The 23,026-nt window shown below is 41.2% G+C and overlaps 1 protein-coding gene across 2 annotated transcripts in view; it reads left to right on the forward strand.

Moving 5' to 3' along the window:
- Nucleotides 1–23,026, forward strand: part of Mtor (mechanistic target of rapamycin kinase) — a 123,938-nt gene that overhangs the window by 18,279 nt on the left and 82,633 nt on the right. For both annotated transcript variants that reach the window (XM_020168600.2, XM_074081357.1), the window contains exons 14-25: nt 909–1,031; nt 1,934–2,023; nt 2,141–2,233; nt 3,140–3,274; nt 3,509–3,638; nt 6,862–7,112; nt 13,802–13,888; nt 19,550–19,717; nt 20,383–20,495; nt 20,764–20,926; nt 21,668–21,760; nt 22,450–22,596. In XM_020168600.2, coding sequence (XP_020024189.2) covers nt 909–1,031; nt 1,934–2,023; nt 2,141–2,233; nt 3,140–3,274; nt 3,509–3,638; nt 6,862–7,112; nt 13,802–13,888; nt 19,550–19,717; nt 20,383–20,495; nt 20,764–20,926; nt 21,668–21,760; nt 22,450–22,596 — 1,593 coding nt within the window. The remainder of the gene's footprint in view (nt 1–908; nt 1,032–1,933; nt 2,024–2,140; nt 2,234–3,139; nt 3,275–3,508; nt 3,639–6,861; nt 7,113–13,801; nt 13,889–19,549; nt 19,718–20,382; nt 20,496–20,763; nt 20,927–21,667; nt 21,761–22,449; nt 22,597–23,026) is intronic.

Genomic DNA, 23,026 nt, shown 5'->3' on the forward strand with positions numbered 1-23,026 from the left:
GAAGCTCCCTAGCTCTGGTTTGACTTGCACTTCCCTGATAGTTGTGTCTGCTCCCTGGGGCACCTTTACTTGCAGCCAGTCCTCCTTTTTTGCTGCTATGGGTCTATTCTTAGTGTCTCTTTCCAACTCCTTTTGCCAATGTCTTCTGTGACTTGGAAAAAACAGGCTGTCAAGAGCATACAGAAAATCATGCTTATTAAGTCAGTAACTTAAGACAAAATATAATACTACATTGTAGACCCTTCATGTGGGTAACTAAGTTAACCTGGGCTTTGTGACATTGATTTTCCTCATCCTCATAATTCCTTCTGCCAACTTCAGCTATCCAGATGTCTGTGTTAAGTTGTCCGAGTCTGTGTCACCATGAGCATAATGTACCCATGTGCTAGTGTTGTAAGGCTGTTAGGACAGACATCCTGCTACACCTGTCCAGTGAGGCCCAGGGGATCCTCCTGCTGTGATCCGTAATACTTTGGGTTTATCTAGATGTGCTACAGGCAGTTACAGCGTATCAGCATTTCTGTCAGTATTATAGCTGTTCCAGCCTTCTTTGATTTGTCATTGTTTATAGGCCATCTTAGTGCTTAGTGTTTTTCTGCAAAACCCTGATCTCAACTCTCTGACTGTGTTGCACTATTAAAGACCTTCATTTCATGAGGCCTGCAGGATGTTGGGGTGCTATGATAGAAGAAGGAGCTGGTTTCAAACCATCTTTCTTCCACTTGCATCTGTATTCAAGGCTGTTCTGTTAGCTGCAGAGATGCCCTTTGCTTGTTGAGTATCTAACAGAGACTTGATCTGCCATGGCGATCTGGTTGCTTCCTCTAGATTCCTGTCACATTTTCCCTTTTGACACACAGTTCCTCTCTGTAATGTCCTCTGCCATAGTGAGCCTTTCTTTCCTACAGATTTTGACAGAGCTGGAGCACAGTGGCATTGGGAGAATTAAAGAGCAGAGTGCCCGCATGCTGGGGCACCTAGTCTCCAATGCCCCCCGACTCATCCGCCCCTACATGGAGCCTATACTGAAGGTAATGCACAGCAGATGGCCAGACTGGCATATCCTTTCCTTGCCTTGTCTGAGCATGTTTAGAAGATGGGAGTGTTTCAGTGCTCTCAGGTACACTGAACAACGTAGACCATTTCTTTGGAAACAAGGGCACATTGAGCACATTTAGTTAAGAGTACTGAGAACCTCACAGTTGCCAGAAAGAGCTCTTTTATGAACTAAGGTGCTTCCAGCACCATCATGTGCTTAGAAAGAAGAAGCATAAAATAGCTCCCCCAAAATGAATAAAAATGTGCTTTAAAATCTGAATACATTATAGTCATGAAGTCTTCCATAACACATGTGAAACTGAACAAATGATTGCAGAAAATTGAGAGGAGACACAAGAAGTGCCTTTGAAGCATGGTGCTTCCCAGCTTTCTCTTACGCTGGACTTGTACTTGGTATGGAGAAAAGTTTGGAAATCCAACAAATTTCAGAGATACCCTGGATTCATAAAACCTAGAAGTAATTTATTTAGGACTAAGATGGTCTCTTGGGTGAGTTGCTAGTTAGGCCCTCCACCACTTGAACTACTCTGCCAGCCCAATTTTTTGGGGGGTTGGGGGGACGGGGAAGGGAGGGTGTAGCTAGAGATCAAACCAGGACTTTGCACATGATAAGTGTGCTACCCCTAAGCCATGCCCTCAGCCATCTTGGGTGAGTTTTACTTAAGTAAAAGAAAGATTTCTGAGATATGTTACTCACATAAACTGTGGAGTTGGAAAATGTTTAAGAACTACCACTAGAGAATTATGTGTTTTAATTAAGTAAAGGAATCAAATTTAAGAAATAAGAATAAAATACGAAGTTAAATACATAAAAAAGAGAGGTTTCTGGTGTATTCTAATCTGCATTCATTTTTTTCATACCTTCTTTCCCTAGGCTTTAATTCTGAAACTGAAAGATCCAGACCCTGACCCAAACCCAGGTGTGATCAATAATGTCTTGGCCACAATTGGAGAATTGGCTCAGGTGAAGTGACAACTGCTTTTTCCATACAGTGGAAAGAAACAATTTAACCTCTGAAGAAGTCAGACAGCTTCTTAACGCTGTAATTTTTAATCCTGCCTATTCTCTTTCATTTTGCAGGTTAGTGGCTTAGAAATGAGGAAATGGGTTGATGAACTTTTTATCATCATAATGGACATGCTCCAGGATTCCTCTCTCTTGGCCAAAAGGCAGGTGAGTACTACTGATTCCTGATTGAGCAGGCAGATCCATGGGACCAGGGACTTTTTTTGTATTCACCTCAGTGTCCCCAGCCAGTCCCTCACACAGACACACAGTAAGTACTCGACACTGTTTGCTGAATGAGTAGAAAGGAGAAAAACTTGGAACAAGAATTAGCTGTTAAAGTGACTGGAGTCACTTTTAATAAGGATCGGGGCCAAGCAGTGCCATTTCCTCTATTCCAAGAAAAATGCAAATTGCTTATCGGAGCCCCAGCTTCTGAAGGGAGAAAGAAGCTTTGGACACTGTCTATGGAGACACAGCTTCTGCTGACCCTCCCCGGTCATTGGAGGTTATTAAATGATTAGTCTAAAATTAAGACAATCTTAGCTGGGCGCCAGCAGCTCACGCCTGTAATACTAGCTACTCAGGAGGCAGACATCAGGAAGATTGTGGTTCAAAGCCAGCCCAGGTAAATACTTCTCAAGACCCTATCTTGAAAAAGCCCATCACAAAAATAGGGCTGGTGGAGGGGCTCAAGTTGTAGGCCTTGAGTTCAAACCCCAGTATTGCTAAGAAAAAAAAAAAGAATAATCTTAATTTCATTTTAAATCTCCTGCTAGTCATATTGTATATGAGAGGACTCTGTATCACCTCTGAGAAAGGTAGGCATATTCTTTATCTTTTGGTCCAGCGATTGTTGTAGGTTCATATTTTTGTAGATTTGTACTTGATCAGCCATGTTCTCATGTTTCTCACATTTCTGTCAAGATTCTGTTCGTGGTTAATGTCTCTTCTAGAAACTTCTCTTATAATAACCCCTGACGCTTCTTTACAGTCCTTATACAAAGAGTACAATTGGTGCTTTCTTTTCTCTCATATTGGCTCAATGAATCATGTGGCCTTTTGTCCATCCAGGTGGCTTTGTGGACCCTGGGGCAATTGGTGGCCAGCACTGGCTATGTGGTGGAGCCCTATAGGAAGTACCCCACCTTGCTTGAGGTGCTGCTGAATTTTCTGAAGACTGAGCAGAACCAGGGCACACGGAGAGAGGTAGAGAACATGGGAACTTAGTCTTCAAAGACTTTGCTAGGATAGTGGGAAGAGAGAGATATGATAGCATGCACCACATGCTGACCAGACTTCTAATCCGTCTCCATTCTGTTCATGTAGCTGGTCTTTGGGTATGATTTGGGGACTGTGGAACTTGAGAGGATCATCTGTGAAACCTGTTGTCATCAGATGTTGTGATAAATGTTTTCTTTCCTTCTCCCCTTTCCTACCCAGGCTATCCGTGTGTTAGGGCTCTTAGGGGCTTTGGATCCCTATAAGCACAAGGTGAACATCGGCATGATTGACCAGTCTCGGGACGCTTCTGCTGTCAGCCTGTCAGAATCCAAGTCAAGTCAGGATTCCTGTAAGTCAGATTTGCTAAGTTCTCACCCACAAACCCCTTACCGGCCATATTTAGAAAGAGTGCTGGGCCAGACAACTGAAACTATAATGTGATACTGGCTTCTTAAACAACTTTTTTTTTTTTTTTTTTTCATTTTTCTTTTATTATTCATATGTGCATACAAGGCTTGGTTCATTTCTCCCCCCTGCCCCCACCCCCTCCCTTACCACCCACTCCGCCCCCTCCCGCTCCCCCCCTCAATACCCAGCAGAAACTATTTTGCCCTTATCTCTAATTTTGTTGTAGAGAGAGTATAAGCAATAATAGGAAGGAACAAGGGGTTTTGCTGGTTGAGATAAGGATAGCTATACAGGGCATTGACTCACATTGATTTCCTGTGTGTGGGTGTTACCTTCTAGGTTAATTCTTTTTGATCTAACCTTTTCTCTAGTTCCTGGTCCCCTTTTCCTATTGGCCTCAGTTGCTTTAAGGTATCTGCTTTAGTTTCTCTGCGTTAAGGGCAACAAATGCTAGCTAGTTTTTTAGGTGTCTTACCTATCCTCACCCCTCCCTTGTGTGCTCTCGCTTTTATCATGTGCTCATAGTTCAATCCCCTTGTTGTGTTTGCCCTTGATCTAATGTCCACATATGAGGGAGAACATACGATTTTTGGTCTTTTGAGCCAGGCTAACCTCACTCAGAATGATGTTCTCCAATTCCATCCATTTACCAGCGAATGATAACATTTCGTTCTTCTTCATGGCTGCATAAAATTCCATTGTGTATAGATACCACATTTTCTTAATCCATTCGTCAGTGCTGGGACATCTTGGCTGTTTCCATAACTTGGCTATTGTGAATAGTGCCGCAATAAACATGGATGTGCAGGTGCCTCTGGAGTAACAGTCTTTTGGGTATATCCCCAAGAGTGGTATTGCTGGATCAAATGGTAGATCGATGTCCATCTTTTTAAGTAGCCTCCAAATTTTTTTCCAGAGTGGTTGTACTAGTTTACATTCCCACCAACAGTGTAAGAGGGTTCCTTTTTCACCCCATCCTTGCCAACACCTGTTGTTGGTGGTGTTGCTAATGATGGCTATTCTAACAGGGGTGAGGTGGAATCTTAGTGTGGTTTTAATTTGCATTTCCTTTATTGCTAGAGATGGTGAGCATTTTTTCATGTGTTTTCTGGCCATTTGAATTTCTTCTTTTGAGAAAGTTCTGTTTAGTTCACATGCCCATTTCTTTATTGGTTCATTAGTTTTGGGAGAATTTAGTTTTTTAAGTTCCCTGTATATTCTGGTTATCAGTCCTTTGTCTGATGTATAATTGGCAAATATTTTCTCCCACTCTGTGGGTCTTAAACAACTTTTTAATTTTTTTTGGCAGTACCAGGGTTTGAACTCAGGGCCTCTTGCTTGTTAGGCAGGCACGCTACTACTTGAGCCACACCCCCAGTCCTCATTTAACAACCTTTGAATGAAAAGCCTGTGGTTTCTTTTTGAATCGCTACTCTCAGTGCTCATGTCTGTCTAGATTCTTTGTCCAGGATTTACAGGCTAAGTCTATACTCTGATGCCAAAGGGAGGGATAGGAATCATCACTTTATCAGCTCTGTTATCTCTTATACTTTGTTATTGCCTCTTTGATGTTTTTTATTCCCATAGCACTCATGGAGGGAAAAAGATAGAACTTAGTCTCTCTCTCTGTGTGTGTTGATTATTATTATTATTATTTTTTTTTTTTGGTGGGACTGGGGTTTTGAACTCAGGGTTTCATGATTGCAAAGCAGGCACTTGAGCCTACCACTTGAGCTACACCTCCAGTCCGTTTTGCTCTGGTTACCTTGAAGATGGGGTCTTGCAAACTATTTGTCTGGACCATCTTTGAACCTTGATCCTCCTGATCTCAGCCTCATAAGTAGCTAGGATTACTGGTAGTTCACAGCTATTGTTATTGTCATTTTTGTTTTTGTTTTGGTAGTACTGGTATTTAAACTCAGGGCCTTTGCTTGCTAGACAGGTGCTGTACCACTTGAGCTACACCCCCAGGCCTTTTTGGCTTTAGTTATTTTTCAGTTTGAGTCCAAGACCAACCATGTATTATGATCCTACCTATGCCCCTTGAGTAGCTGGGATTACAGGTGCATGCCACCATGCCTGGCTTATTTGTTGAGATGGGGGGGGTCTCATCAACTTTTTGTCTGGGCTGTTCTTGAACTGTGGTCCTCCAGATCTCCACTTCCTGAGTAGTTGGGATTATAGCTGTGAGTCACTGCACTTGGCTTCTCTCTATTTTAATTGAGGGAAATCAGAGGTAGGACTCAGACATAGAAAAACTAGTAGCAGTCAGAAGTCCTGGGCCCTTTTTTATCTATGGTCTGGCCCTAGAGCTCAGTTGCCTCTTTACAAGTAGCCTGAGAACATGGTGTAGGGGCTGGGATACTAGGGTTCTCTGAACTTGACCCACTGTACACCAGGACAGGCCTGTTTCTGCAAGTGAAGGTTCAACAGTAGTTCTCCCAAATATTCTAGCAGAATGTTACTTTCCTAAAATGAAATGACCTGTTTACAAACTCTGTAGGTGAGATCATATTGCTTCCAGTTTCTTTTTCCTTCTGAGTGTTCGAGAAGTATGCTTGTGTAATCCATCAGTCATGGTTATCAAGAGCAAAGCCTGAATCTGTTCCCTACAGGCATTCTTCTTCACAAGCACCAGTTGGCCGATCTCAGCCTGCTCTAGTTCTAAACTGTCCTCACGGCATGTTAATACCCTGGGCAGAGTCCTTGATATCCTTGCTGCTGTGGTTGGAGCATGCCTGCTAACTTGTTTGAATTCCGTGGGGAGACCAGGCAGCTATGAAACAGATGTTTGCCTGATTTAATTCCCTTTACTTTCAATTGGAGGAGTAATTATTTTTATTGATGGTATCAGCTACCAAGTTGTGAACTGTAATGGTACAAAGCTAAGTTAAACATAGCAATTTAAAGAAAACCCTTCATGTACTGTTTCAGGCTTTGATGGTTTGGGTAATAGAAAAGCCAAAAACTGTTTAGTCCCCGATGGTGAGAGCCAAGTCATCAGTTCCTAATTGACCCCTTACTCCCAGCCATGTAAGAATATACCAGGGAAAATGACATGAATGCTAATGTCTGTGAGGGGGATTTCAGTTTGCTGTTAACCATGCTTTGCCTAGCATCAGAGTCATGTCATGAATACTTAGAACTCTGTTGCTTTGTCCTAGCTGACTATAGCACCAGTGAAATGCTGGTCAACATGGGAAACCTGCCCCTGGACGAGTTCTACCCAGCTGTGTCCATGGTGGCCCTGATGCGGATCTTCCGAGACCAGTCCCTGTCTCACCATCACACCATGGTTGTCCAAGCCATCACCTTCATCTTCAAGTCCTTGGGGCTCAAGTGTGTGCAGTTCCTGCCTCAAGTCATGCCCACATTCCTTAATGTCATTCGAGTCTGTGATGGGGCCATCCGGGAAGTAAGTACATGAAATCCCCTTCCTTGTTCCTTTCTGCTCCGTGCCTCACCTTCCTTACTGTACTCTGCTTGCTGCTGAAGATTAATGCCCTTCCTCCACTTAACTTTTATCACCTAAGTGTACAGTCTGCCTGTTCAGTTTCCTGGTTTAGTCCCTCAGGATGACTGAAAGATAAACAGTCTAGGAGGAGGGACAGCACTGTTTTTCTTAATAATGTAGAATTCAGACCACTGTGAAATTGGTTGCTTCTTGACTAGATTTCAGGCCTACATTTTTAGTGACAATATTATGTAGGTGAAGTCACATACTTCTTACTGGATCTCATGGTGTCAGTTTGCCTGCTTTATTGATTCTATGTTTGAGCATGTGATGAAGTGAATTCCCACTTGATCTCAGTTGTAAAGTTGACTTTTCTCCTTTGTCATTGAGCTGTGAGTTACTCTCTAAGACTCTGTGACTACGCTATTCCCCAGCCACTGTTCACGCACAGGTTTTAGCATTCATTGATACTATTTGTTTGAATCATTTACTGACCTAGAGGTTTCAAAAATCATGGCTTTCTTGTTCTGTCATTTCTCTATATTTTTACTAGCTGAGATTCCTCTCACTTGCATGCTCTTTTCTTTTCTTTTTTTTGAAATGGGGTCCTGTCCTGCTCTGTAGCTGAAGCTGGGCTCAACCTCTCAACCTTCCTGCCTCAGCCTCCTGAGTGCTGGGAGGAGAGGCTAGTTTCTGAGTATTATTATTTTTCACAGATAACGTGTTGTGCCCCCACTGCTTCTTTTTAAGCTTTATTGGAAGAATAATAAACATGAGCATTTAACTAAACAGATTAGTATACTAAAAATATAGCAGGTTCTAACATTCCTAGAGTGTTTAATTGATAGGTGACAAAGCTTAACCTTTTTTGTTTGTTTGTTTTAGAATTTTCTATTGGTCTTAGAGAATAAAAATCAGAGAACAGTAGCACAAGGCTAAAGGAACTAGATTAGGTCATTTTTCTTTCATTTAATTGACTAGTTGTCTTGGTGCTTAGCAGTATTGCATCCGAATTTTTAAGTTCTCATATAATGAAGACAATCTGACAACCCTATAGATTCCTTGCCCTGGTTCATCTTATCTTCCATCTTATCTTTCTAAAAGGCAGATGTGTTCATGTCATTGCTTATAAATATTATATGGTGCCTTTCTAACAAATAAAATTCCAACTGCTTCACATCACATTCAAGATTAGACTCTTCCAGCTCCAGCAGTAGGCCCACATCCCTCCCAAAGCTCAATCTTCCTACTTAGAGCCCCTCAGCAGTGGGAACAGAACCAAGAGGCTGCAGGGGCCACAGACAAAAGGGGCTTCACAGGGAATGGTGGTCCAGGAAGAGGTAAGGGATAGGTTTCATAGGACAGGGAGTGACAGCTCATGTCGAGAATGAGACAGAATGCATCTGGGTCCAGGTGGGGTGGCAACTGCTTGGGGCCAGCCATGCCACTGCCAATGCTAATTGACAATAATTGAAAGTAGATACTCAGTGCACAGGATGGGAGGAGAGAGAAGACCAAAGACACAGAGAGAAGGAGAAAACATTCCCTTCCCTTTTCTTCCACAACTACTTCCATGCGTGCCTTTGCAGGAATCACAGCCATTCATTGAAGAAGTGGGTTTCACTCTTTTGAACACTAACTATGGAGCCAGATACCTTTGCTCAGCTCCCTGCTCCAGCACTGTAGGCTCTTGGTCAACTCTTTTGTTTTTCTGAGCCTCCTTTTACACACTGGTAAAATGGAAAAATAAATGATTGGAAGAACAAAGAATTAATTAGAAGAATTTAGGATTATTGGAAGGATTAAACAAATTAACTCAGCCACCTACACATTCGTAGTTCCTCAGTAATCTTACCTGTCATAATTATGAGTTTATGTATTTTTTCTTTATACATTTGGGAAGTAAGAAAACATAGAAAGCAGTATTTGACTGCAGTGTGATGATCAGGGGGGTGATAACTAGTCCTAGGTTGATGTGACACCTTTTCTCATTTTAGTGTAGAAAGTCCCACGTCCTGGAAGTTGCCCATTTAGTCCTGGGCAAACCAGGGCCGTTAGTCACCCTGGTGATGAGGGTAGGAACCTTTACAAAAAGAGCACTGAGCTGCTATTTTAGGACTTTTGTATCACTGTGATCAAGTACCTAATAAAAACAACTTAAAAGGGGAAGGATTTATTCATGGCTGTTCAGCCCCATGTACTTGGGGAGAACATCATGGTGGTAGGAGCATATGGTAGAGAAGGTGGACAGGAAGCAGAGAGAGGGAATACAGGAAGAGGCCAGGGCAAGATATAGTAGGGAATGTCCCAGGGACTGCTTCCCTCTTTTTTCTTTTTTTGGCAGTACTGTGGATTAAACTTGGTCTCACGCTTCCTAGGTAAACACTCTACACTTGAGCTACACCTCCAGTTCTCTCTTTTTTTCTTTCTCTGAAGCACAAAGTGATTCCATGATTACCCATACTACTACCAACAACAAGCCTACGTTTAGAGGTTTAATCTGTATATTTCAAGGTGGATTTGTAGTTCCTACTATTTAGAGTATGCCCTTCTCAGGGTATGTGTAATCAAGTACCTTAAAAGATACTTGAATTAATATTTTTCCCTTTGTGATCATATTATTGACTTGTGTACATTTAAAGGAGATAGTATTTCTGACTGTGTCTGGAGTACATTGCACTACTGTGCATTTATTTATTTATTTATTTTTGAAACAGAGTCTCACTGTGTTGCCCTGTCTGGTCTCCAACTCCTGGCTCCAGCAGTTCTTCCACTTCAGCCTCTCGAGCAGCTGGGATTGCAGGCGGGTGTTACCGTGCCCAGCTTGCAATGTACTTTATACATTGTCCTTATTGATTCTAATAACTTAGAAATTCTCCCAGATTTTTACTCTATATAATCATGTAGTTTAAAAGAAAAAGTAAAAGGTAGTTTTGACTTTTTTCATTTTAATCTATAAATCATTTGTTACTTTTCATTATTACATTTCTAAGACCTCAGTTACACTGTTGATTAGATGCAGTAATGGTGGAATTCTTTAACCTTATTTCTGATTTTAATTGGTTTGCAGTTAAGCTTTCACTATCTAATATAATGGTTTGCTGAAGGTTTTGGTAGTTAGCTTTTTAAAGGTCTTTTGGTTGTAGTTTGTTTTTTGAGACAGGGTCTTGCTATGTAGCCCAAGTTAGCCTTGAACTCGAAATCCTCCTGTCTTAGCCTCCCAAGTGCTGGGATTATAGGCCTGTACCACCACACCTGGGGATCAAATCCAGGGCCTTGCCCATGCTAAACACGTGCTCTACCACTGAATTACACCCCCAGAAAAGATTTTAATCATTCCTTTATAGTCTTAGTTTCCTAAAGTTTATCATGAGTCAGTGTAGAATTAATCACATGCCTTCTATCTATTGTAATGAATAGATGTCTTCTTTCTTTCAGTGTGTCAGTATGTTCCATTACATTGATGTCTGTTCTAATGTTGAAACAGCTATGCATTCTTATGTTAAAACCACCTTGGGGGACTAGGAATATAGCTTACTGGTAGAACACCTGCCTACCATATGCAAGGCCTGGGGTTCAATCCCCAGCTCTGCAACAAAACAAAGAAAAGAATACAAAAAGCCCTTTTGTTATCTTTTAGCATACTGACTTTACATCAATATTCAGTTTTAGATTTTTGCATTTGTTTTTGAATAGAATTGGTCTCTGATTTTTTTTGTAACTGTAAGTGCGGAGCTCTGTTTAGCTTTTTCATTTTGGTTTTTGAGACAGGGTTTCACTACATAGCCCAGGCTGGCCTGGGACTCATGATCCTCCCGTCTTGACCTCTTGCATGTTGGGATTATAGGTATGTGTCACCACGCCCAGCTTCTTTTTAGAAGTCCTTGGAAAGAGTTTCTGTCACATTTTCTAGGAAACTTATTTAAATGATAAAAATTGTGTCATGAATTGAATTTCTTACTATAGATTTGTATTAGTATTTTTCCTTTTTCAGAGAGCCAACTTTTGCCTTTGTTGATTTCTCTCGTATCTTTGTTTTCTATTTCAGTAATTGGCTGTTTTTTTTACTTTTCTTTTTGGTGGTATTTAAGTTTGAAGTCAGAGCCTCAAGCTTGCTAGGTAGGTGCTCTGCCACTTGAGATGCCCCTAGCACATTAATCTGAATCTGCTCTTTATTTTTGCTTTCCTCATATTACCTCTGCCCCCGACTCCTTTTTCTGTTTTGTTTTGTTTTTTGTTTTTGGTGGTACTGGGGTTTGAAGTTAGGGCTTCACACCTCCTAGGCAGGTGCTCTACCTTTTGAGCCACTGCTTTTTTTTTTTTGCAAAAAAATTTTCTGCCTCTAATCCTAGGTATTCAGGAAGCAGAGATCAGAAGGATCACGGATTGAGGCCATACTGAGTAAAAAGTTCTTGAGACCTCATCTCAACCAATAAAAGATGGGTGAGGTGGTACATGCCTGTAATCCCAGCTACTCTGCAAGTATCAGTAGGAGGAGTGAGGTCCCAGCCAGCCAGGCATAGATGCAAGACCCTATTTGAAAATGAGATAAAGCAGAAAGGCTGAGGGTGGCTCAAGTGGAGAGCAGTAGAGCACCTGCTTGACAAGTTCAAGGCCTTGTGTGTGAACTCCAGAACTTGAAAAAAAATTGTATCATTAATTGTTGATCTTTCTTCTTTTCTAATGCAACCTGTTATGGCTGTAAATTTTACTCACATATTGCATAGCTGCACTCTAAAACTTTTTAAAACTTAGATACTTTAGAATTCATCCTTTAGAAAAAAAAGAATAAAAGAATTCATCTTTCTTATGTGTAAAATTCATTGGTTTTTAATACATTTACAGAGCTACACAATCATCACTAACATTCTAATTTTAGAAAATTTCCATCCCTGTTGCCAGATACTTCCTGCCCATTTGCAATCATCTTTCATTCCTACTGCATCCCTAGGCAACCACTAATCTACTTTTGTCTCTATAGATTTGCTTCTCTTGATGTTTCATACAGTCGCGATCATAGAATACGTGGTCTTTCGTGCCTAGCTTCTTTTACTTAACAACACAAGTATTTTCTAAGCTTGTTATGTATTTTTTCTCCCTTGCGTTATTTAGAAGTGGGTTTTTTATTTGAAAACTTGGAAGGTTTAAAATTTTTCTTTTTGGTACTGATTTCTACTTAATTGCATTGTGTTGATTGTGGATGTTTGCATAGCTGCCTTAATGGTCTAGTGCCTCGTCGATTTTCATGTTTCCTATATTCTTGGGAGTAGTGTGTTCTTGTGATTCTACATACGTCATTAGATTGAACGTGCTGTGTACTGTGTCTAAATCTTTTCTGTTCTTGTTAAGTTTTTGTTTGCTAAATCTATCAATTACTGAGAGAAGTGAGATTAAGGATCTCCTTTTATGGTGGATTTACAGTTTTCTCATAATCCCATCAATTCTGTTTTATATATTTTTGAGGTTGTATTACCAGATGCATGCAAATTTACCCTCTCTTCCTGATAAACTGAAACTCTGGTCACTGTTAACTGACCCTTTTTATTTTATTTTGCCTAATATTAACATAGCTATGTGAATTCTTTCTCCAAAGAATGCCATTTCCCATCTTTTTTTTTTTTTTTTCCTGATACTGGGGATTGAAGTGAGAGTCTTATGTGTACTAGCAAGCACTCTTACCACTGAGCTACATCCTCAGCCCCTAAATGCTGACTTTCTAAATATATTATTCCTTCTGAATTTGTTATCTAGAAATTATCTATAAAGAGCTTTGCATAATTAACCGTTTATTTAGTATAAAGTATAGAAAAGGCAGAGTAAATGCATGGTTCTTTCCCTTTACTTACTAATTTCTCACTATAATGAGTCAAATCCCTAGCAAACTTTGAAAGCTACGCCAGGTACCACCCCCTCCATTCATTGCACACATACACACCCATGTACACATAGATATCTATATAGGAAATGAGGTATTTCTGTTCATTGCAGGTGCTGTTTTTTCTTGCAGTTTAATTACCCAGTCACCCTGGCTGTCATGTGCTTTTTGCCTTAGCCCAGTGGACTTAGCCTTTATTACTTTCTTGCTTTCCAGCAGAAAAAAAATTCTGGGCTTAGGATGTAGTTCAGTGATAGAGTGTGTTTAGCATGCAAGATGCCCTGCGTTTGCTCCCCAGCACCACAAAAAATATTCTAATATCAAGAACATTTCATTCAAGCCTAGGTATAGCCACTTCCAAGGAACTCTGGTTTCTTTTAGTGAGAGCACATGACATGTATTTATCCGTAGAGGTATAAACAGCAAATGGCCAATATCAACATCAAAAGATGCAGTGTAAGACTGTTTTGCAGTGTAAGACTGTTCTTAGGATGTTCAACAGAAATACTGTGTTTAAAGTCAGTCAAGGGGCTTGGAGATGTAGCTCAGTGATAGAACACTTGCCTACCATGCATGAGACCCTGGGTTCAAGCCCGAGGACCACAAAAATAAAGTCACTTGAAATTGTTTTCCTGAGCAGTATGCAGCCAAATTAGTTTATAGTCAAACATTTGTTTCTGGTTTTTTCAAATTTTAGAAATTTGTGTCCTTTTAATTTAACTTTTAGTTCTGCATCCTTTGTGGTGCCAACTTGCTAACCTCTTTTCCATTTCAGTTTCTGTTCCAACAGCTGGGAATGTTGGTGTCCTTTGTGAAGAGCCACATCAGACCTTATATGGATGAAATAGTCACCCTCATGAGAGTGAGTAGAAGTTCATGCTTTACCTGTTCACCTGTGTTTGCGTCAAGGGACACTCAGACGCAAATTTGGATAATGTGGACATTTTCTTCATGGGTCACTGAGGAGCTGTTATAACCTGAGTATAAAGAGTAGCACAAAGTAGCTCACTCAATTCTGAGGAGGAGAGGACGAGGAGCTGTTGCTCCTCCCAGGTATGAGAATGTAAGTTATGGAGTCTGAGGAGGAATCTTGGAGTAATTATGCTGCCAGAGAAATTCTTGAGTTAATTCCCTCACACACAACAAAGCAATTTCACTTTAATATCACAATAGTGCTTTTCTATTCCCACAAAACCCCTCTTCCTTACTGCCCGTAAAACCATAGCCTGAAGAGAGGATTGTGAATTGGGTTTTCCTAGGCCTGTTAAGTACTACAGTGTACTGTTAGGCACTGAGGACCAAGGTGATGCTATGCCCTGTGACCTCCAAAAACATGAATGTCACTTTTTTATCACTGTGTACCCTAGAAAGGGTGCAGAGCCCAGGGTTTATTGCATGCGTTAAGCAGGTGCTGGAAGATGATAGCAATATCATTTTCCTACTGTTCTATATAATTTAAATGATTCTGTTGGGAAGTTTACTTTACAGGTATGGCTGTGTGCTTGGAGAGTTGGATTATGACTTCTGTTCTTCCACTCCAGACCTTTATAGTCAGCTTGGAGGAAGCAGCAGGGCCAAAATCAAAATGGCTGGACTCCCAAATGGAACTTCTTAGCACTTGGGTCTCAGAACTAAAAAATTCCTCCATGTATGAATCATTAAAAGCAGCCCTACACCCTTGTCTTACACGGAGGCCTCTGTTCAAGGAAGATTTAGGGCAAATGCTAAAACACCTAATGGATGGTCTTAGAGAGAGGAGATACAGGGAGAAAGCACTGTACTCAGAGTAGGAAGCAGAAGTGACCTTTGGTTCATTCTCCCCAAAAAGGGTTTTGAGGCAGGGAGCCTCACCTGCAGAATATAGCTTTCATTTCATCCCAGACGGAGAAGGTGCAGCAGGGGCTCTTCCTGTGGCTGCTGATCTTGGGCATTTTAATGAGCTCCCCTGAGCCCAGGAAAAGACTAATCCCTGAGCAGTGGTCCAGCCCAGATCTCCAGGCAGGCTGCTGGCCTCTTTGAGTATGGAAACCCCGTGAGGAGCCGTGATAATGCAGTTGGGAGGCAGGCGGACTTTCTGTGAAGAACACAGACTGTGCTCCAAATGATGAACATCAGACAAGCTGGGGCTGAAAATCTGTGGTGTTTCTTTGACATTGCTTTTTATCTAGAGAGAATACTTCCTCCCATCAGAAAGTAAGTTGTACCAGCATCTTCCAGTTTGATTTTCACATTCTAAATTGTTAATGCCTTAAAAAAATTATTTTATTTTATTTTTGATCCCAGCATATTGTCTGGGTCACCTGGAGAGTTTTTCATTTTTACATTTACTCACATGTATATACATTGTTTGTGCCACCTCCTCCTATCCAAAACAAATTTTTTAAAAATAAAAGTACTTTATTCTTCTATAAAGACTATCATTATTGAAGCAGCAATCAAGAGTCTCCCCAAAAAGAAAAGTCCAGTACCTGATGGATTCTCTGCTGAATTCTATCAGACCTTTAAAGAAGGACTGATACCAACCCTCCTTAAACTGTTCCACAAAATAGAAAGGGAAGGAAAACTGCCTAACACATTTTATGAAGCCAGTATTACACTTATCCCAAAACCAGGCAAAGACACCTCCAAAAAGGAGAACTATAGGCCAATCTCCTTAATGAACATTGACGCAAAAATCCTCAACAAAATAATGGCAAACCTAATTCAAGAACACATCAAAAAGATCATTCACCACGACCAAGTAGGCTTCATCCCAGGGATGCAGGAGTGGTTCAACATACGAAAATCAATAAACATAATAAACCACATTAACAGAAGCAAAGACAAAAACCACTTGATCATCTCAATAGATGCAGAAAAAGCCTTTGATAAGATCCAACACCATTTCATGATAAAAGCTCTAAGAAAACTAGGAATAGAAGGAAAGTACCTCAACATTATAAAAACTATATATGACAAACCTATAGCCAGCATTATACTTAATGGAGAAAAACTGAAACCATTCCCTCTAAAATCAGGAACCAGACAAGGATGCCCACTATCTCCACTCCTATTCAACATAGTACTGGAATTCCTAGCCAGAGCAATTAGGCAAGAAGAAGGAATAAAAGGAATACAAATAGGTAAAGAAACTGTCAAAATATCCCTATTTGCAGATGACATAATCCTATACCTTAAAGACCCAAAAACTCTACTCAGAAGCTTCTAGACATCATCAATAGCTACAGCAAGGTAGCAGGATATAAAATCAACATAGAAAAATCATTAGCATTTCTATACACTAACAATGAGCAAACGGAAAAAGAATATATGAAAACAATTCCATTTACAATAGCCTCAAAAAAAATCAAATACCTAGGTGCAAACCTAACAAAAGATGTGAACGATCTCTACAAGGAAAACTATAAACTTCTGAAGAAAGAGATTGAGGAAGACTACAGAAAGTGGAGAGATCTCCCATGCTCATGGATTGGTAGAATCAACATAGTAAAAATGTCTATACTCCCAAAAGTAATCTACATGTTTAATGCAATTCCCATCAAAATTCCAATGACATTCATTAAAGAGATTGAAAAATCTACCGTGAAATTTATATGGAAACACAAGAGGCCACGAATAGCCAAGGCAATACTCAGTCAAAAGAACAATGCAGGAGGTATCACAATACCTGACTTCAAACTATATTACAAAGCAATAACAATAAAAACAGCATGGTATTGGCACAAAAACAGACATGAAGACCAGTGGAACAGAATAGAGGACCCAGATATGAAGCCACACAACTATAACCAACTTGTCTTTGACAAAGGAGCTAAAAATATACGATGGAGAAATAGCAGCCTCTTCAACAAAAACTGCTGGGAAAACTGGTTAGCAGTCTGCAAAAAACTGAAACTAGATCCATGTATATCATCCTATACCAATATTAACTCAAAATGGATCAAGGATCTTGATAACAGACCCCAAACTCTAAAGTTGATACAGGAAAGAGTAGGAAATACTCTGGAGTTAGTAGGTATAGGCAAGAACTTTCTCAATGAAACCCCAGCAGCACAGCAACTAAGAGAAAGCATAGATAAATGGGACCTCATAAAACTAAAAAGCTTCTGTTCATCAAAAGAAGTGGTCTCTAAACTGAAGAGAACACCCACAGAGTGGGAGAAAATATTTGCCAGCTACACATCAGACAAAGGACTGATAACCAGAATATATAGGGAACTTAAAAAACTAAATTCTCCCAAAACTAATGAACCAATAAAGAAATGGACAAGTGAACTAAACAGAATTTTCTCAAAAGAAGAAATTCAAATGGCCAAAAAACACATGAAAAAATGCTCATCATCTCTAGCAATAAAGGAAATGCAAATTAAAACCACACTAAGATTCCACCTCACCCCTGTTAGAATAGCCATCATCAGCAACACCACCAACAACAAGTGTTGGCGAGGATGCGGGGAAAAAGGAACCCTCTTACACTGCTGGTGGGAATGTAAACTAGTACAACCACTCTGGAAAAAAATTTGGAGGCTACTTAAAACAATAAACATTGATCTACCATTTGATCCAGCAATACCACTCTTGGGGATATACCCAAAAGACTGTGACACAGGTTACTCCAGAGGCACCTGCACACCCATGTTTATTGCGGCACCATTCACAATAGCCAAGTTATGGAAACAGCCAAGATGCCCCACCACTGACGAATGGATTAAGAAAATATGGTATCTATACACAATGGAATTTTATGCAGCCATGAAGAAGAACGAAATGTTATCATTTGCTGGTAAATGGATGGAATTGGAGAACATCATTCTGAGTGAGGTTAGCCTGGCCCAAAAGACCAAAAATCGTATGTTCTCCCTCATATGCGGACATTAGATCAAGGGCAAACACAACAATGGGATTGGACTTTGAGCACATGATAAAAGCTTTAGCACACAAGGGAGGGGTGAGGATAGGTAAGACACCTAAAAAATTAGCTAGCATTTGTTGCCCTTAGCGCAGTGAAACTAAAGCAGATACCTTAAAAGCAACTGAGGCCAATAGGAAAAGGGGAACAGGAACTAGAGAAAAGGTTAGATCAAAAAGAATTAACCTAGAAGGCAACACACACGTACAGGAAATTAATGTGAGTCAGCTCCCTGTATAGCTATCCTTATCTCAACCAGGAACACTTGTTCCTTCCTATTATTGCCTATACTCTCTCTTCAACAAAATTAGAGATAAGGGCAAAATAGTTTATGCTGGGTATTGAGGGGGTGGGGAGGAGAGGGAGGAGGCGGAGTGGGTGGTAAGGGAAGGGGTGGGGGCAGGGGTGAGAAGTGACCTAAGCCTTGTATGCACATATGAATAATATAACAATAATAAGAAAAAAAAAAGACTTTCATTGGGCTGGCTTAAGTGACAGAGGGCCTGTCTAGCAGACATGAGGCCCTGAGTTCAAACTCCAGTACTGCCAGAAAAGAAACCTTTCATCTGAGACATTGCCCTTGCTTTTGTGACTTCCCGCCGAGTAACTCAGGGGCCCTGAGATTGAGGGTCATGTGATGCCATCACTGGAGGGCTTCTAGTACATTACATGTCCTGCTCTAGCAATTTTAAAGACGGCAGGAGGCACCTGTCTTTTTGGGATGATTCCAAATGACAGCTTTTCCTGGAGTCAGAGGCTTGGACCAGTTTGCTTTATAGTCCTGAGGGTTAATCTGGGGCCCTTTGGCCAATTTTGTTATTTTTTGTAACTTCCGTAGATTATAATTACATGTATGTGAAAAGTACCCATTTTATGGCACTATCCAGGCCTGGTGGATAGATTCTTGGGAAACAGATGCCATGTAGCAGTATCAATCCAGAAAGAATTGCCTCTTCTGGTAGAGAGACACCTTGCACTACTTTAGAGCTCTTAGAGTCATCTGAAAGGTTTTTTGGGGGGAGGAGGGGCACTACTGGGATTTGAGCTCAGCACCTTGAGCTTACTAAGTAAACACTCTAGCACTTGGGCTATGCCCCCATCCAGATTTTGCCATCTATTTGTTCTGTAAATGTGTTTGAATGGTTAAAGTATTTCAGTACTCTGATAGATTCTGGAAATACAGGGATGAATCAGAGCACTTTCTTCCCTTTAAATACTCTACAGTCTAGTAGAGTGAGGATGCAAAGCAAATTAAATATTACAGGTGCTGGGAAGGAGGATTGTAAAGGGACCCAAAGTGGACAATGGCAGGAAAACAGTAAAAGTGAGAAGTGAGGCTTGGGAGCCCGGGTTAAACAGAGAGATGGGGCTTAGCTGAGCAAAACATGGGAGCCTAGGCAAAGGACACAGTAGAGCAAAGCACAGGGGAGTCAGGGAGTTTGGTGCCCCCAGGGAAGTGTGCCTTAATTTACCCAACATACCTGCGTCCCATGGCCCACTGAGAAGAGGACGGAGTTGTTCATCTGGAGCAAGCCCTTTAACAGTTCAGTTCCTGGTTTCACTTTTCAACAGAGGGCCACCTAACTCTGCCCTTGTATCTTTTCCCCTTTGTAGGAATTCTGGGTCATGAACACCTCAATCCAGAGCACAATCATTCTCCTTATTGAACAAATTGTGGTAGCTCTTGGGGGTGAGTTTAAGCTCTACCTGCCCCAGCTGATCCCGCACATGCTGCGTGTCTTCATGCAGGACAACAGCCCAGGCCGCATCGTCTCCATCAAGGTGAGCAGCCTGGGATCCTCTAGGGAGGTTTCCAGCTTCCTCGAAGTCCCTAGATGATCAGTTAAGAAGTGAGACCTTGTTCTGAGTGACAAGTTGATATCTGCTCCACAAGACCAAACCCCAGGATACAGATACTTGATGCCTGCAGTTGAAAGTCCTCTTGAGTTCTCCTTTGATGGCTTATTCTTGGTAAATGCTTTATTCAAGGCTGGTTTTCTCTTTTATCCAGCAACTGATTCCAAGGAATCAGCTGAAATAAGCAGAGAAAAAGTATATGTCACCTAGTGAAATAAGGGGAAAATGGGCCAACAGAGAATGTAGTTCAAAGCCTCTCAGTAAAGACTTTTCAGAGTCCTCACAGAACTTTGAATTATACTTGCCATTGCCTCTGTCCATGTCCTGTGCTACTTTTGTTTGTTTGGTGGTACTGGGGATTAAATGCAGTGCCTCATGCTTGCTAAGCAAGTGCTCTACCAACTGAGCTACATCCCAGTCCTTTTTGGTTTAATTTAATCTTCAGATAGGGTCTCACCCTTTTGCTCCAGCTTACCTCAGACTGCGATACTCCTATCTCTGCCTCCCCAGTAACTGAGATTACAAGCATAAACCACCATGCCCAGCCCCTGGGCTACTTTTCATTGCTGTGTTCTTGCTCCTTTTTACAGCTGTTGGCGGCAATCCAGTTGTTTGGCGCCAACCTGGATGACTATCTGCATTTGTTGTTGCCTCCTATTGTGAAGCTTTTTGATGCCCCTGAAGTTCCACTGCCATCTCGAAAGTAAGCACCCTGACCTTGGGGACCAGCAATCATTAAGCTTTTAGTATTTTGTTGAAAATTTTCTTAAGTTTCCAAGCCATCTTTTTATTTCAACAGCCATTATTTTAGTCTGGAAGTGTCCCCATCAGATTTATGGAAATGTTAATTGTCTCCACCCCACTGGAGTATATACGTTATGATCTGTGTCACCTATGATATCTCCGAAGCCATTCCTTGCCATTCCCTCATTGCGGATTGTTAAGTAGCCCTCAGTTTGCGATTGTTGTAGGGCAGCACTGGAGACAGTGGACCGCCTGACAGAGTCTCTGGACTTCACTGACTATGCCTCCCGGATCATTCACCCAATTGTTCGGACACTGGACCAGAGCCCAGAACTGCGCTCCACAGCCATGGACACACTGTCTTCCCTTGTCTTTCAACTGGGAAAGAAGGTAAAATAGGAGTCCTAAGCAAATGTCTTGCTTGGGGAGACAAGCTGACACTTAAAAATCTAAATACAGTAACAACCAGTCCGGAGAGTAAGCTGTGGACAGAAGGACTAGGAGCTACACAGGGTGAAGCAGGCAGGAAAAGCTCACAGCACAGCCAGGAAGTATCACCTCAGGAGTGACAGGAGTGCTTAGAGCTAAGGTTGTAGAGAAAAGGCAGGTTAGGGTAAGGTACAGACTAGATCTTGTAGGCCAGAGGGTCCCAAAATGTGATCTGGGACAAACATCATCAGCATATCTGCATGCCTGGGAACTTCTTAGAAATGCAGAATCTGGCCAACTGCAGAGCCCAGCAGTCTCTGGGTGCTCTGATGCCCACTGTGGTGGGCTATCTACTGTAGGTACATTAGCTTTTACTCTGAGCAAGACTAAATGTCTTTGGGGGATTTTGAACACAGGAAAAATGTGGTTGTCTTAATGTTTTTAAATAATTACTCTCAATGCTGCATGGGAGAATAGGCCATAGTGACAAAAAAGAGAAGTAGAGAGGCCACTGCAAGAAGCCAGATGGAAGGCGATGGGGACTTGGACTGGGATTATAGTTGCAGTGGTAAAAAGGGATTCTTGAAGATTCCACAGAGCTAATCAAACATCCAGAAGAAATAGCAATGCTGTAGTTGTGGTGATATTCTTTTCTCTGCTTTCCACTCTCCAAAGTAATGGTCTTTCCCCTTCTCCTTGTAGTACCAAATTTTCATCCCAATGGTGAATAAAGTCCTGGTGCGACACCGGATCAACCATCAGCGCTATGATGTTCTCATCTGCAGAATTGTCAAGGTGAGTACTCTTCCTTCTGCTTTGAAGCCCCCATTGTCTTTCCTCCTTGGTGTTCTTGTCCTTTAGCTAAGGAATATGTCTTTTTATATGTGAACTAGAATTGGCAGACTTTTTCAAAGAAGAGAGTTTTTTTTTCAGTGCTGTGAGTTGTGTGGTTTCTTGGCTCTGCTATTGTACCCTGAAAGGGGCCATATATAGCAAGTGAGCAAATGAGGCTGGCTTCATGCCAGTACAACCTTATTTGTGGACATCGAAATTTGAGTCTCTTATAATCTTTATGTATTGAAAAATATTAATCTTTTGGTTTTATTTTTTCAACTACTTTATGTTGTAAAAAACACTCTGTTCTTGGGCTATATAAAAGTAGACAGCAGGCTGTATGCCACCTTTGCTTTAAATACTTAATCACTTTTGTCCTTACTCAAGTTACATCTTTGCCATTTGCATGGTTACATGTATACTACAAAGTAAGTGCTTGTCAGTAACAAGGAGTGACCAACAAAGACTGATCTACTATGGAGAATTCAGCCCACTTGTGGTTTATTTTGTGCATATGTGCAACTTTTTTACTCCTTTTTGAAATCTTGGCTCTTTCAGGTCTGAATCTCCCAAGATTAATTTATGTATGTTTTATAAACCAGGAGCATCTAGTGAAATTGCAGGTATTTTCTGTAAGTCTCTGCTTGCAGGGATACACCCTTGCTGATGAAGAAGAGGACCCTTTGATTTACCAGCATCGAATGCTGAGGAGTGGCCAAGGGGATGCATTGGCTAGTGGACCAGTAGAAACAGGACCCATGAAGAAACTGCACGTCAGCACTATCAACCTCCAAAAGGCACGTCCATGGTTTCCAGAAGACTTGGCAAGCAGAACTGTGTTCTTTTGTCTCATTCAAAACTCTTCAGCTCTTGCTACCCTAAGTTTAAACCAACCAGAAACCAGCCCAAATATTTTTCTGGAAGTCTAGATACCATGAACTTAGGCCATTTTGTCTTTCTCCAGATGTCTAGCTTGTAATTTTTTTTTTCTTAAGTAGAGAACAGTGTGTCCTTTCATGTTCCCTTGGAACTTGGAGCTTCAATAGTAGGGCCTTTCATTGCAAATAACATAGTCCTTTTCTATGTGAACAGAACAAAGCTGGTGAGTTCCCTCACTAAGCACTGATGCAGGTCAAGCAGTGCTTTTTTTTTTTTTTTTTTTTGTGGAACTCTGCCTCACGCTTGCTAGGCAATCGCTGTATTGCTTCAGCCACTCCACTAGCCCTC

The sequence above is a fragment of the Castor canadensis genome, chromosome 7, assembly GCF_047511655.1.
Source record: "Castor canadensis chromosome 7, mCasCan1.hap1v2, whole genome shotgun sequence".
Taxonomy (NCBI): domain Eukaryota; kingdom Metazoa; phylum Chordata; class Mammalia; order Rodentia; family Castoridae; genus Castor; species Castor canadensis.